Source organism: Nycticebus coucang, chromosome 12 (genome assembly GCF_027406575.1).
Source record: "Nycticebus coucang isolate mNycCou1 chromosome 12, mNycCou1.pri, whole genome shotgun sequence".
NCBI lineage: Eukaryota > Metazoa > Chordata > Mammalia > Primates > Lorisidae > Nycticebus > Nycticebus coucang.
The window spans coordinates 13,575,888-13,588,888 of NC_069791.1; the positions used below are offsets into that span (position 1 = coordinate 13,575,888).

The window sequence follows — 13,001 nt, forward strand, 5'->3', positions numbered from 1 at the left end:
GACAGTGTCATACCTTGTTGGGTATTTTAAGGATAGGGCCACACAAATCAAGCAGCCAGTCATATGACAGTGGTAAGGGCAGAGAGGAGCTAGCCATGTCTCAGAGCATGAAGCACATAGCACACTGGCTGAGACCCCATTCTGTTCTGGGGGACTGTAAGCTACTGTATAAGTTGCTCTTTTTTTTTTTTCCTGCAGATTCTGTGTGGGACACAGTCACTCACATAAAACATTGTAGTAGATGTTAAGGTCACATGCTTTGAAGTCAGACAGCGAGGACTGGCTTCCCACATCTGCCACTTCCTAGCTGTGTGATCTCAGGCAAGTTATATAACCTCTCTGGGCCTCAGGTCTGCAGCTCCAAAGTGGGCATAGCGATACTTCTTTGGCAGTTTTATTAGGAATGGAACTGTCATTCAGAAAATCACCTAGTGCTCAGCACAGAATGGCAGCTCCTAGAGACAGTCCCTTCTACCTTCCCTCATCTTACTTTTTGTCTCAGGGATGGCATCTGCTTCAAGTCACTGTCATGAGCCGCACCTGAATCATGATTGATTGTGTGTCATTTATTTTTTCCCTGAAAACCCCCTCTGCCTATTTTTGTTTCAGGCACTAGATGCAATTCTGGCTCCGATGCATCTGCATCATTTTCTCTTAGTATTAGCGTTACAGCCACGGAGTAGGAGACTCAGTGGACGTTCTTCTTACTTGCGAGCCATCTTGGGGCTTCATCTCTGCTGATGCACCTCACCCCCCCAACCCCTTGGTTAGCCCATGAAAATCTCCATAAAACCCTTAGGGGCCAGCAGAAAATGAAGCAGTAAGTGGCAGGTGCAGAGACCCAGGTGAGGCCAGGGGGTGACCCCTCACTCAGGGTGAGACCCTGGCTGCCCTTCCACCTCCTCTTTGGGTGGGAAACTGGACGTCGAACCTCAGCTCTCCAAGGTGGTGGCTCATAGGTCTGTAGTCCCTGGAGACCTGGAGCAAGGTCCCCTTTCCTTCCCAGCCTTGCTCACTCCCAGGGGCCAGAGTGGCACAGGTAGGTTCAGAGCAGTCCCCTTAGGTTCGTTCAGGCGCCCAGCTCAGGACTGGTTGTGGGATAAATCAGACAGGCTGACTCCATGCTGGGCAGAATGGGGTGAGTGAAGTCTAGTGCCGAGACTCTGGGGCCAGACTGCTGCGGGTTTAATTCCTGGCTCCACCATAAGCTGTGGGTGACACTGGTTGGGTTGCTGCGTTGCCTCTCCGAGCCCAGGCCATCCTCTGCAAGCAAGGCTCAGATGCCGATTGCATAGAGTCTTTGAGAAGATTAGTTGACCAAGTGTGACAGCATCTGGCACAGAGCTGGGGATCAGGGGAAAGTGGCTGAAGGGACAAGTGAGAGTCCAACCACTTCCCTGTGGGAGATGGTCCTGGTCCAAAATGCTCACCATGGGCAGACTGACGCATCATTTGAGTATTCTCCGGTGGATACTTGACAAGTCCTGGGCCCCTGGTTCTTATGACCACAGCCCCTCCACCCTCTTTCCACTTGCTTAGGGGGCAGAGACAGATCAGAGGTATGAGTAAAAGGGGTTAGAGGGAAAGGGAGAAGGGAGGAGGTGGGGAGAGAAAAGGAACTGGCTGAGTCTGGCCAGCTCTGGCCTTTCCTGCAGCCCCATTCCTGGGGTGGGTCTGCTGACCACTCTTTCCTCAGCACTGGCCTCTGCCCTGCCCCTCTGTATGGAGGGAGCCATTTACTTTTGCTCTGACTGCCTTCATTCAGTCTGTGGGAACCATCTAATGCTGTGACTGCTTCTCCTCAGATCTGTGGCCATTTCCTCCACGAGGGATCAAGGAGTGGGGTGAGAATTCAGATCCATGGAATTTCTCCTTGACAGAGGCAATGGAAAAACCTGGGAAGGAAGAGAATGAATGCCTTAGCCTCGCAATGTGCCAGGCATTGTGGGCATAACATCTACTACCTGTGAGGCATGTGTCCCATTTTTCTCTCTTATAGATGATAAGATGGGTTCAGAGAGGTTACGTGATTTGCTCAAGGCTGCACAGTGAGTTAGTGGAAACAGGTGGGATTTGAACACAGATCTGCTGCACTCAGTGGGGGAAAACTTAAGTTAGGGCTTAAAACCAGGATTTTGCATTTCAAAACATAGTTCTGAGAAGGGGCCCGTAGACTTCACAATTCTTTCAAAAGGATCACCAGTGCCGAAAAGTTATAAACTTGTGCCCTGAATGCTGGGGCCATTATGGAAAAGCAGAATGTTCTCTGTTCAGTGGAGCCAAGCAAACAGCCCAGAAGCAAATAGTGTGGCAGCTGGGGCTGCTGGAGATGCTTGTCTATAATCCTGCAAGCACAGAACAGATGTGGGCCTGAGCGGCCACATAGGAAGTGTGGAAGCCAGGATTTTCTTAGGGGAGGTTTTTTGCCTCCTTTTTCACCTCTGTCCACTCAGTACCTAGGCCACACCTGGCAGGTTCTCAGTTGTGCCCTTGAACCCAGAACTTCTGGTCCAAATTCTGTGGGGTGACAGAGTGGGCAATGAGGTGTCTTGTTTGGCACAGGGAGCTGCACTGAGGCTGGTGACAGGGAGGGGCAGTGGGTGGGGGCCTGGAAAGCTGGGCCGAGGCAGGGGCCTCTGATCCAGGAGGCCCTGGGGCGCTAGTTCAGGTTCTTCTGGAGGGGAGTGTGATGGGATCCCTAACCTGTGCCCTCCGAATGACTTCTGTAGGTGTGTTTGGTGACATGCTCAGCAGGTGTGAGAAGGATGGGACTGTGCCAAGGGCCAAGCCCAGGGATGTTTTAGATTTTTCCTTTTATGCCCCTGCAACCAAGCCCTGCTGCTCCAGCACATATAAGAGACCCAGGCTGAGGGCTCCAGCATTCACTGGCCTGGCCCCTCTCGCTTCTCTCTGATCGCTCCCAGTTCACTCTCCTCTCTGCAGCCATGATTTCCAGACAGCAGGGTGTCCGAGGCGGGTCCCGAGGCTTCAGTTGTGGCTCTGCAGTTGTAGGTGGGGGCAGGAGGGTTGCCTTCAGCTCAGCCTCCGTGTCTGGGGGTGCAGGCCGCTGCTCTTCCGGGGGCTTTGGCAGCAGGAGCCTCCACAACCTTGGAGGGAACAAGAGCATTTCCATGAGTGTGGCCGGATCCCGACAAGGTGCCTGCTTTGGGGGTGCTGGAGGCTTCGGTGCTGGAGGCTTCGGCACTGGTTTCAGTGCTGGCAGCTTTGGTGGTGGATTTGGGAGCTCCTTTGGTGGCCGAGGTGGTTCTGGCTTCCCCGCCTGTCCTGCTGGGGGCATCCAGCAGGTCACCATCAACCAGAGCCTGCTGACCCCACTCCATGTGGAAATTGACCCTGAGATCCAGAAAGTCCGCACTGAGGAACGTGAGCAGATCAAGACCCTTAACAACAAGTTCGCCTCCTTCATTGACAAGGTGAGCTGTGTCCTTGGCCAGAGCGGGTGTGGTAGAACGAGGGTTCCTGGGTCTTGGCATCTCAGACCGGAGCCTGCCAAAGGCTTTGGGAAAACCACTGAACATCTCTGGGCCTCAATTTTCCAGCTGTTGAAGGGAACCACTACTCTGAGGCCTTTTCTTTTGTCCCTTGGCTTAGGGGAAGATAGGAAACTCAAGGCACTTAAATGTCTGGAGTCCCCTAGACAAGCTGAGTGACACTGGGCATATCATTTGGCTTTTCCAGCCTTAGTCACCCCAGCTATAAAGTGGGTTCATCATTTCCTTGCTTTTTCTCAGATTTTGATTTTGGAAATAATGCAGTCAACTTTGTGAATAATTTAACTCTTGGCACTTCTGTCCTCCAAGCAGAAGAAAACCAAGCTGACTGTGCAAATGAAAAGCCAACTCCAATGGCAGATTCCAGGTCTCTCTAGGACCTTGGGCGATTTATTTTTCTTTACCCTGAATCTGAGAAAAACTGCTCATTTCTGGGTTTCTTCAAAGAGAGGAAGAGATGGGTCTCTCTTTTGTTTTTGTTGCCCAACTTTATTTATCATGCAAGGTCCAGAGTTTCAAGTCTTTTAAGCTCAATTACAGTCAAGTATGATTGATGATAAGGAGCAGTTTGGCCTCAGAGACATGAGTCATCCAGAGATTAATGACTGGACAGGTGGGCGCAGCACTTGGGTCCAGGCTGCCCCAGCTCACCAGGCAGCAAAATCTTGGCTTCCTAGACGTGTGGGGCAAGATTGAACAACCTTGGAGTAGATGGAGGGGGCATAGTTGCTCTTCCTGCTGCTTTGAACAAACCCATAGTAGCTTAAGGAGGCTTTATTGCACCTATAGGACATACAGACATGACAGCAGGAAGAGGGGCTCTTTGGTGCCTCCTTCTCTCATCTTGCCTCATTTCACTTTTTCGGTTCAAAATGTCATTGTTTTGAAAATGACTTCCTTTATTTTCAGTTCTGCAGCACGTGAAGTGGCAATGTCATGCTAGGCTGCTACCTTGGCTTATGTGCCAAGACCTTGCACAGAGGGAATGTTTAGAAAAGAACCTTGCAGAATGGAGTCTACCTGAGATTCAGACTATGTACAAGCTTTTGGTCATAGATAGAATACTCAGCTGTGCAGAGCTTCACAGGGACACCCCAGGTCCATTGATAAGTAAGATTATTTTAAAAGTCTTTGGTGAATTTATCTTTCTTTTGCCCGTGTCAGGACCACTTTGAACGCAATAGCCTTCAGACTGGAGTATCTCCTAATTTTATTATCTTTTATTATTATGTGGAAGTTCAATGTTATTCTTTAGTAACTCATGCCTGGGCCTTTAGATTCCTATGGTCGGGTAGTTACTTTTGCTGCACCGTCAGGTCCTGGCTGTGCTCTGTCTCCACAACACACATAGCTCACACCGATCCTAGTGAATAATGCCCTGGAGTTACAACTTGGTGGCTGAACTTGGGTGGCTCTTAGGTTGCCTGGCTGGCTTGGTTGACTGGGTTGGTGTTGGACTTGGCTGGTCCACCTGCCAAAGCTTCAGGCCCTCATTAGTTGGCTGGTGCCTTTTCCAATACAGGTGCGGTTCTTAGAGCAACAGAACAAGGTCCTGGAGACCAAATGGAACCTCCTCCAGCAGCAGACGACCACCACGTCCAGCAAAAACCTTGAGCCCCTCTTTGAGACCTACCTCAGTGCGCTAAGGCATCAGCTGGATACCTTTGTCAATGACAAAGGGCGCCTGCAGTCTGAACTGAAGACCATGCAGGACAGTGTAGAGGACTTCAAGACTAAGTACGTGGGGAGGAGGGAAGGGACGCCATCCAACAAATCTACATAATCATGTCCCAGGCTCTCCAGACTCCTCCCCAGCGGTTTAGGATCCCAGGCTCTGAAGAGCTCCTAAGGGGACCAGGAAGGTCCTTTAGTATGTTTTCTATATTCACATAGTCGTTTTTTAAAGGGTGAGGTCTAGTAACCATGAGTTGCCCCAAACAGAAAATTAGTGATAGATTCAGGGATCTGGGTTTGCTGTATACTAACAAGATCAGAAACCAAACCAATAAAACAAATGAAAAGTGGTATAGTGTGTTCAGAAGAAGACAGTTTGTAGAAGAAGACAGTTTGTAGAGAAGATGAGCTGGTTTGAATACTGATTCCTCGCTTACTAGTTATGAGACCCTGGGTAAGTTGCTCAACCTCTCTGGGGCTTCGGTTTTCTTCATCTTCAAAATGGGCATTATATTCCTACCTATGGGTTGTGAGAATTAAATGAAATCAAATGAGACAGAGAAAGCATGTAGTCTAGTGTAGCATGTATGGTGAACATGCAACGCATAGCAGCTCTTATGCTCAATAGGGGATGAGACTGATAAATACCAGTCCCCCAATTCATCTACACAACACATAGAAAGAACTGGAGTGTTGGCAGGTTCCTGAGTATTTAATCTGCCAAAATGGGCAAAGAACAGCCTTTCCAAGGACATAAAATCAACTAAATCAGTGGTTCTCAACCTTCCTAATGCCACGGCCCTTTAATACAGTTCCTGTGGGTCGTGATCCACAGGTTGAGAACCGGTGAATTAGATCATTGCTAGGTCTTCTCCTCACATCTCATCTCTTGAAAACAGTCATTTTAAAGCTTGGGTTTCATGTCTCTGGATAAACCAGGACCTGGTCTGGTACTTTGCATATGGTAATTACTTACTAGAGGCAGGTCGAATGAGTATCTCTGCGAACAAAGGAAATGCAGCCAACTACCTGGATATTTCCAAATCTTTGCAAAGGTTTGAAAACTAGCAGCAGAGATTGGAGAAACTTTGGCTCACAGTGGGCTTTTGCTTCTGCTTTCCTGTTCCTATCTCTAGGTATGAAGAGGAAATCAACAAACGCACAGCAGCTGAGAATGACTTTGTGGTTCTCAAGAAGGTATGAGACGAAGGATGACGGTGGGGGTTGCCTTCAGGGGGCCCCTGAAGTCCTGGGTTTGGTCCATCTCAGCCTCCTCCCCACCTCAGCTGGTGCTATCTATATCTATGCTGTCAAAAAAGTGGGTAACTGAACCACTTAATTCTAAGGAATTAAGGTTGGAGGAAAGCTTATTTGGATAATTAATTTCTATGTTTTCAGGTAGCTTTAGGGGCAGAATATATCAAATATTTAACAACTGGCCCCCTACCACCTTGGTTGGTGCTATATAGTCTTTCCTAAATGGTGCTGAGAACACCTTTGGGGGTCACTTACCCCCCCCCATTCCCACTGTAATTCCTGCCCCTTGTCACTCACCTTTCTTCCTCTTTTGTAGGACGTGGACGCTGCCTACATGAACAAGGTGGAGTTGGAAGCCAAGGTGGACACCCTAACTGATGAGATCAACTTCCTGAGGGTCCTGTATGAGGCGGTGAGGGCTCCATCCACCTCTCCATTCTGGGAAAGAGAATGCCCCATCCATAAGGCTGCTGGTTGAGATTCAGAGTTCTTTGAAGGACTCCAGGCAATAGGTTCTCAGCAAGGCCATCGATAGAAGGGTTTGAAGAGAGAAACTTAAGTGGTAGGTTTGTAAAACCAGAGGTTATTTTGGAAGAGGTGATTAGATCTAAAGATTGCATGGGATAGAATTCATTACTAGGTAGCATATTCTGGTGAAATGGGTCCATTCTATTCCCTTCCATACAACTTACTGAGCACCCACTACATCACACGTAGAGTGGCTTATGACTGGGGACAAGTGAAGACTAGAAGCATTGTTTTCCTGTCCTGAGAGGTCATCAACCACTTGATTTCTGCCTGGAAACTTACCCCTCTCTCCCTTTCCTACACATTGGCAATGCCATCCCTGTTTCCATCTGAGCCCTATCATGGCCATTTCCATGAAAACAGCAGTTGCCTGGTGTCAGAGGTCAGTGAAGACTCTTCTGGGAGGCTGACGTGAGATACTTGCCTTGTAGGAGCTGTCCCAGATGCAGACCCATGTCAGCGACACATCTGTGGTCCTCTCTATGGATAACAACCGCAGCCTGGACCTGGACAGCATCATCGCTGAGGTCCGTGCCCAGTACGAGGAGATCGCCCAGAAAAGCAAGGCTGAGGCCGAGGCGCTGTACCAGACCAAGGTGAGGGGTGCGGATTTCTCAGGGGATGCAAGTGGCTCTGGGGGGTCTGCTCTTCTTGTCTGTGAACAGGTGATCATCAGCTCGAGCCCAAGAGCAGCTGGAGGCCAACAAATTCTCCCAGGCGTTGCTGATCCTGCTCCGATTTGGGAGTCCTTGACACTTTGTGTTGTCCATGGCACTTGTGGATATTCTGAATTCACTTGAGAATGGACCCTATTCGTGGTTCCCTGTGTCTCCTTGGGTATTAGGTCCAGCAGCTCCAGAACTCAGTGGATCAACATGGTGACAACCTGAAGAACACAAAGACTGAAATGGCAGAGCTTAACAGAATGATCCAGAGGCTGCGGGCTGAGATTGAGAATGTCAAGAAGCAGGTAGGTGTCCTCCTTCCAGCTGAGGTGAAGGTGGATGTCTCCATAGTGAACACGTGGATAAAGCATCAGGCCTGAAGACCCTGAGGTTACCTGTAGGGCCACACTCATATCTTTTCAGCAGATCTTTTCCTTGGCTCTAATTCACTGATTTGGTCACCTTCGTCTAATCCAGTGGTTCTCAACCTTCCCAATGCCGTGACCCTTTATTTCTTTCTTTCTTAATTATTATTATTATTATTATTTCAGTTTTTGGCTGGGGCTGGGTTTGAACCCGCCACCTCTGACTTATGGGGCTGGCGCCCTACCCCTTTGAGCCACAGGCGCTGCCCTATTATTTATTATTTTTATTTATTTTTTGAGACAGAGCCTCAAGCGGTCATCCTGGGTAGAGAGTTATGTGCTATCATAGCTCATAGCAACCTCCAACTCCTGGGCTCAAGCGATTCTCTTGCCTCAGCCTCCCAAGTAGCTGGGACACAGGCGTCCGCCACAACACCTGACTATTTTTTGGTTGTAGTTGTCATTGCTGTTTGGCAGACTCAGGCTGGATATGACCCCGCCAGCTCTGGTGTATGTGGCTGGCGCCTTAGCTGCTTGAGCTACAGGTGCTGAGCCCCGTGATCCTTTAATATAGTTCCTCATGTTGTGGTGACCTCCAACCATAAAATTATTTTTGTTGCTACTTCATAACTGTAATTTTGCTACTGTTATGAATCGTAATGTAAATATCCGATATGCAGGATGTATTTAGGCGACCCCTGTGAACGGGTCATTAGACCCCCAAAGGGGTAGCGACCCACAGGTTGAGAACTGCTGGGCTAATCAATCTGGTGGGGGCACTGGCGGGCTCTGGCTGCAGTGAATGAAATGCAGAAGAGTCAGAGAAGGTGGGGAGAAGAACAGACAGAATCCTGACATCTTAACCCAGGGAAAGCTGGCCCAAGAAGCCTTGAAAGCAGGGCCCTGATGACTGCCTGTCCAATGCCCTGTCCACAGTGCCAGACTCTGCAGGCGTCCGTGGCTGACGCTGAGCAGCGTGGTGACAACGCCCTCAAGGATGCCTACAGCAAGCGCACAGAGCTGGAGACCGCCCTGCACCAGGCCAAGGAGGAGCTGGCACGGATGCTGCGGGAGTACCAGGAGCTCATGAGCGTGAAGCTGGCCCTGGACATCGAGATCGCCACCTACAGGAAGCTGCTGGAGGGCGAGGAGTGCAGGTGGGTGGAGGAAAGGGGCAAGAGGTCCAGGGCCATGAGTTTGCATCTTGGCTGGGCTGCCTGCTTCAGTGCTATACCGGTGCCTTGAGCACCAGGGCAGTGTAGATGACAGGTTCCTACTCAGCCCTTCAAATCTGGAGGCTCAGGATGGGCTAGGTGCTGGCGACCTGCTTGTTGAGTGAAGCATAGCTCTGGACTCATGGCTCACTGCTCTTTCTCTCCCCACTAGAATGTCTGGAGAATACCAGAGTGCTGTGAGTATCTGTAAGTACCTTCTGTCCCTGCCATGGCTGTTCATTGACCCCGGTCTGGGCTGAGGCCCCTGGTTGTTGGCCTTGTTGAAATAACTGTCTTTTGCCTCTTTCCTGCAGCCATGGTTGGCGGTGGCACCAGTGCTGGCAGTGTCGGCAGAGGATTAGGAAGCTCCTCTGGGTTTGGCCTGGGTAGTGGCTTTGGCTCTGGCTCTGGAAGTGGCTTTGGGTTTGGTGGTGGTGTCTCCAGCAGTTCTGGAAGCAAGATTGTCTCTACCACCACCCTGACCAAGAGATCCTTACGGTAGAGAAGATGAGGTTCCTGCAGACCCCTGCGCCCAGCCAGGCCCAGCCCTGGTGTCTCTGTGCTCCCTTTGCTTGGCTCCACTCCCCAAGCCCCTGAAGCTTGTCTTACCACTGTCACCTCCCCTCTCCTCTGAGCTCTCTCTGCGTCAGGGGGATCCTCTGTGCTGGGATGGAGACTCTACCTTTTTGGAGTTTGGTAGTTTTTTCTTAATTTGGCCCTGGTGACCCATCTGGAATGGGATCGATGTCAGCCGACCTGTCACCTCCCATGGACAGAGGAGAAAATGGCCAAGAGCTTCACCTCCAGAATTATTAGAGTCACATCTGTCCCCTCCCAGTCCAGTGCCATTTCCTACTAGACCCTGGATGTTCATCTGTGCCAGGCCAAACTCATTCTCCATTGCCTTGCGTCAAGACCCACTCAGGGCCCCCACTCTGCTCTTCCCACAGCCGCTATCCATCTTCAGGTGAATCTTTAATAAAACGCTTTTGTCATTCATTCTGAGCAATTGTCTTTGTTCCCTAGGGGAGAATTCTCTAATATTCCGTGTAATCAGATAATTTTGGTGCAAGTGGAAGCTGGGGTCTGAAGGATCTGTCTGTGCAGACAGAGCTCATCCACTAATTTCTCAGGTTGCCCAGGTTATTGAGGGAGACGCACCGTGCATAGAGGCTGAGGCTGCCTAGAGGGCAGGGGGGCAGACACAAGAAATGACCAATTATACACCCATGGTAGGGCCTGTCTGGGCAGCACCATCTCAATGCTGACCCTGGAGTCAAGGTGCCCAAGTCTGCAGGCGTGGGGCATGTGACGTGTGTGGGGACAGTCCACGGGTCCCCATTCACTATAGAGCAAGATGTTACGGAGGCTGTGAGAACGTTTCTGCTTAGCATCTAGCAAGGCCTCCCTATTTCCATACACAGGGCTAAATCTCACTGGACCAACAAGGCTTTTGGGTACCTTTTCAAGGTTCAAGGAGGCTACAGTGGATGGGCGGAGGAGTGCCGGCTCTTATCCTCCTGAAGCTTCCATGAGCTGTCCTCCTCCCTACTTGCTCAGTCAGGGGTCATGTCTGTGCTATCCCTGAGAGGCAGGAGGATGGCAGAGTGAGGCGGGTCCTCTGAGCACCAGAGGGAGAAGTTGCCTAACTTCAGAGCAGGGGGAGGACAGTCAGAGGCGGGGTCTGAATAGAGCCTCTGGGGACATGCTTTTCTTTACCAATCAGGAGATCCCTGAAGCAGCACAATCACCCCTTTCCCAGAGGATTTCATGGCTCCCCATCTCAGTCTGACTTGAGGGCCTCCTACTGCAGATGCAGAATCTGCTTCTTCTGTTTGCCACACAGTTGATGCTCCCCACCCTCGAGCAGACTCTTGTTTTCTCTAGTGCAGGGCCCTTGGGCCTACCGTGTGGACAGAAGGATACGTGGTTTGCCAGTCGCTGCCCACAAGGCCCTTGCACAGATCCCAGGCAGGCTCGGGGCTGCCCCACCTCTGAGAAAGAAGGCACAGAGCCACAGAGGGTTGAGCTCAGGGGCCTGTGCTCTCTGGGCAGGGGCCTTGTGCTGTGAGCAGCCGCTCCCTGGGTTGGCTCTGTCCTTCACAAGTCTGGCCCTAATCTCCCCATTGTCTCAGGGCTGCTTGAGCCCCGTGTGTCAGAACAGGAAGTTAGGAGGCTTCACTTCTTCCCACCACTGTGCTCCTCCCCTGGGGAAATGCTGACTTGGCTTTTTTATTTTTGAGGTTTTTGGGGTGGTGAGGAGGAGTTAGAGAGTTGGAAACAGGGGTGGAGCTTCTTAAACTCACCCCCAGGAGGTCGCAGGCTGTGCTGGCCATGTTGAGAGCGACTGAAGCAGGTCCCAGCACCCTGGGAGAGGAGGGTGGGCACAGCCTGAGCTTCTCAGTTGAACTCAGTGAACATGCAGCAAAGCCAGGCCTCTGCATGCAGGTGTCTTCGGATAAATGTGTTTGTATTTGTGGGAAAATGACTGTATGAGTGTGTTTGTCTTTGTTATTTACATAAAAAGACTTTTGTTTTACCTAAAAGAAGAGAAACACTCATGTTGGCCTCTATTTCTGGAACAGTCCAGGGGCATGGAAACTGGTTTTTCTTTCTTTTTTTTTTTTTTTAAAGAATTGTTTTCTTTCTTTTTTTTTTTTTGTAGAGACAGAGTCTCACTTTATGGCCCTCGGTAGAGTGCCGTGGCCTCACACAGCTCACAGCAACCTCCAACTCCTGGGCTTAAGTGATTCTCTTGCCTCAGCCTCCCAAATAGCTGGGACTACAGGTGCCCGCCACAACGTCCAGCTATTTTTTGGTTGCAGTTCAGCCGGGGCCGGGTTTGAACCCGCCACCCTCGGTATATGGGGCCAGCGCCTTACCGACTGAGCCACAGGTACTGCCCGGAACCTGGTTTTTCTTAATCCACAGGTTTGAAGCTGGCTGGCCACAGGGGATTATTTGGGGGAAATGCCCTGCTGAGATAATGGGCGCCATCCTCTCCCAGATCCTTTGAGTTGGACTCTGGCCAGCTCCTTGTGCTCAGGGGAATTAGAGAGCCACAGGCTGCTGTTACCCGCCCCGCTGGAGACCCTGGGCTTCCCTTTTTCTGTTATGTGCTTCCCCTCTGAGTATAGCAAATTCACTTCTCACAGCTGAAAGGCCCACCTGTGGCCTGGTGAATCTTTAGTTCAGTTTATTTGGTTCACCCGCCCTGACCTCCACCCCTGAAACTCTTGGCTTCCAGCCTTTGCTGCAGCCCTACCACAGTCTGGCACAGGCTCCTCTCAGCCTAAGCAACTCCTCCAGATAATTCTTACCAACCATTCTGAAGTCTCCCTCTCTTATTGCCAGTAAAATCAGAAGGATATAGCAAAGAAAGTTTTACTTAATGTCGCACTGTGGAATTATGGTTTAGCTCACTGTTGGGACCCAGGCTTTGGGTTCTAAGCCTGGAGGGCCCCAGAGTGAGGCTTGCTAACTCCCATGTCTCGGGTGGATGTTCAGAGTTTAGTGAGACAGCTGTCTGGGGAAGTGATTGAGGGAGCTGTGTCCTCTTTTGAGGTCCCTCAGGACATGGTAAAAGTGGGCTAACCCAGGGACAAAGAGAAAAGAGCAGGTTGAAGGGAGAGGACATTTTAGCACCTGCTCTAGTTTTTTTTTTTTTTTGGCCATATTGCAGGTAGGAGCTGAACAGTCTCTTTGTTCCATGAAGACAAGGCCGGGAATACAGAGCTGTGGCCATGAAGGATCTTGTTGATGGTGGGAGCCCCAGGACTCAGGCTC

The 13,001-nt window shown here is 50.5% G+C and overlaps 1 protein-coding gene across 1 annotated transcript; it reads left to right on the forward strand.

Annotated features, from left to right (window-relative positions):
- Positions 1 to 2,870: 2,870 nt before the first annotated feature.
- On the forward strand, positions 2,871 to 10,214 carry KRT4 (keratin 4). Its single transcript, XM_053557911.1, has 9 exons — positions 2,871 to 3,434; positions 5,035 to 5,249; positions 6,323 to 6,383; positions 6,760 to 6,855; positions 7,403 to 7,567; positions 7,816 to 7,941; positions 8,938 to 9,158; positions 9,388 to 9,422; positions 9,530 to 10,214. Exons 1-9 carry the CDS (start codon positions 2,946 to 2,948, stop codon positions 9,715 to 9,717), a joined length of 1,596 nt encoding a protein of 531 aa, XP_053413886.1. The 5' UTR covers positions 2,871 to 2,945; the 3' UTR covers positions 9,718 to 10,214.
- Positions 10,215 to 13,001: the final 2,787 nt, after the last annotated feature.

Bases quoted from the DNA above. Each gene is read 5' to 3' on its own strand.
- KRT4 (XM_053557911.1), top strand. From the start codon at position 2,946: ATGATTTCCAGACAGCAGGGTGTCCGAGGCGGGTCCCGAGGCTTCAGT. The intron at 5,250-6,322 runs GTACGTGGGGAG...TCCTATCTCTAG, and splicing joins GTAGAGGACTTCAAGACTAA to GTATGAAGAGGAAATCAACA. The intron at 6,856-7,402 runs GTGAGGGCTCCA...CTTGCCTTGTAG, and splicing joins TGAGGGTCCTGTATGAGGCG to GAGCTGTCCCAGATGCAGAC.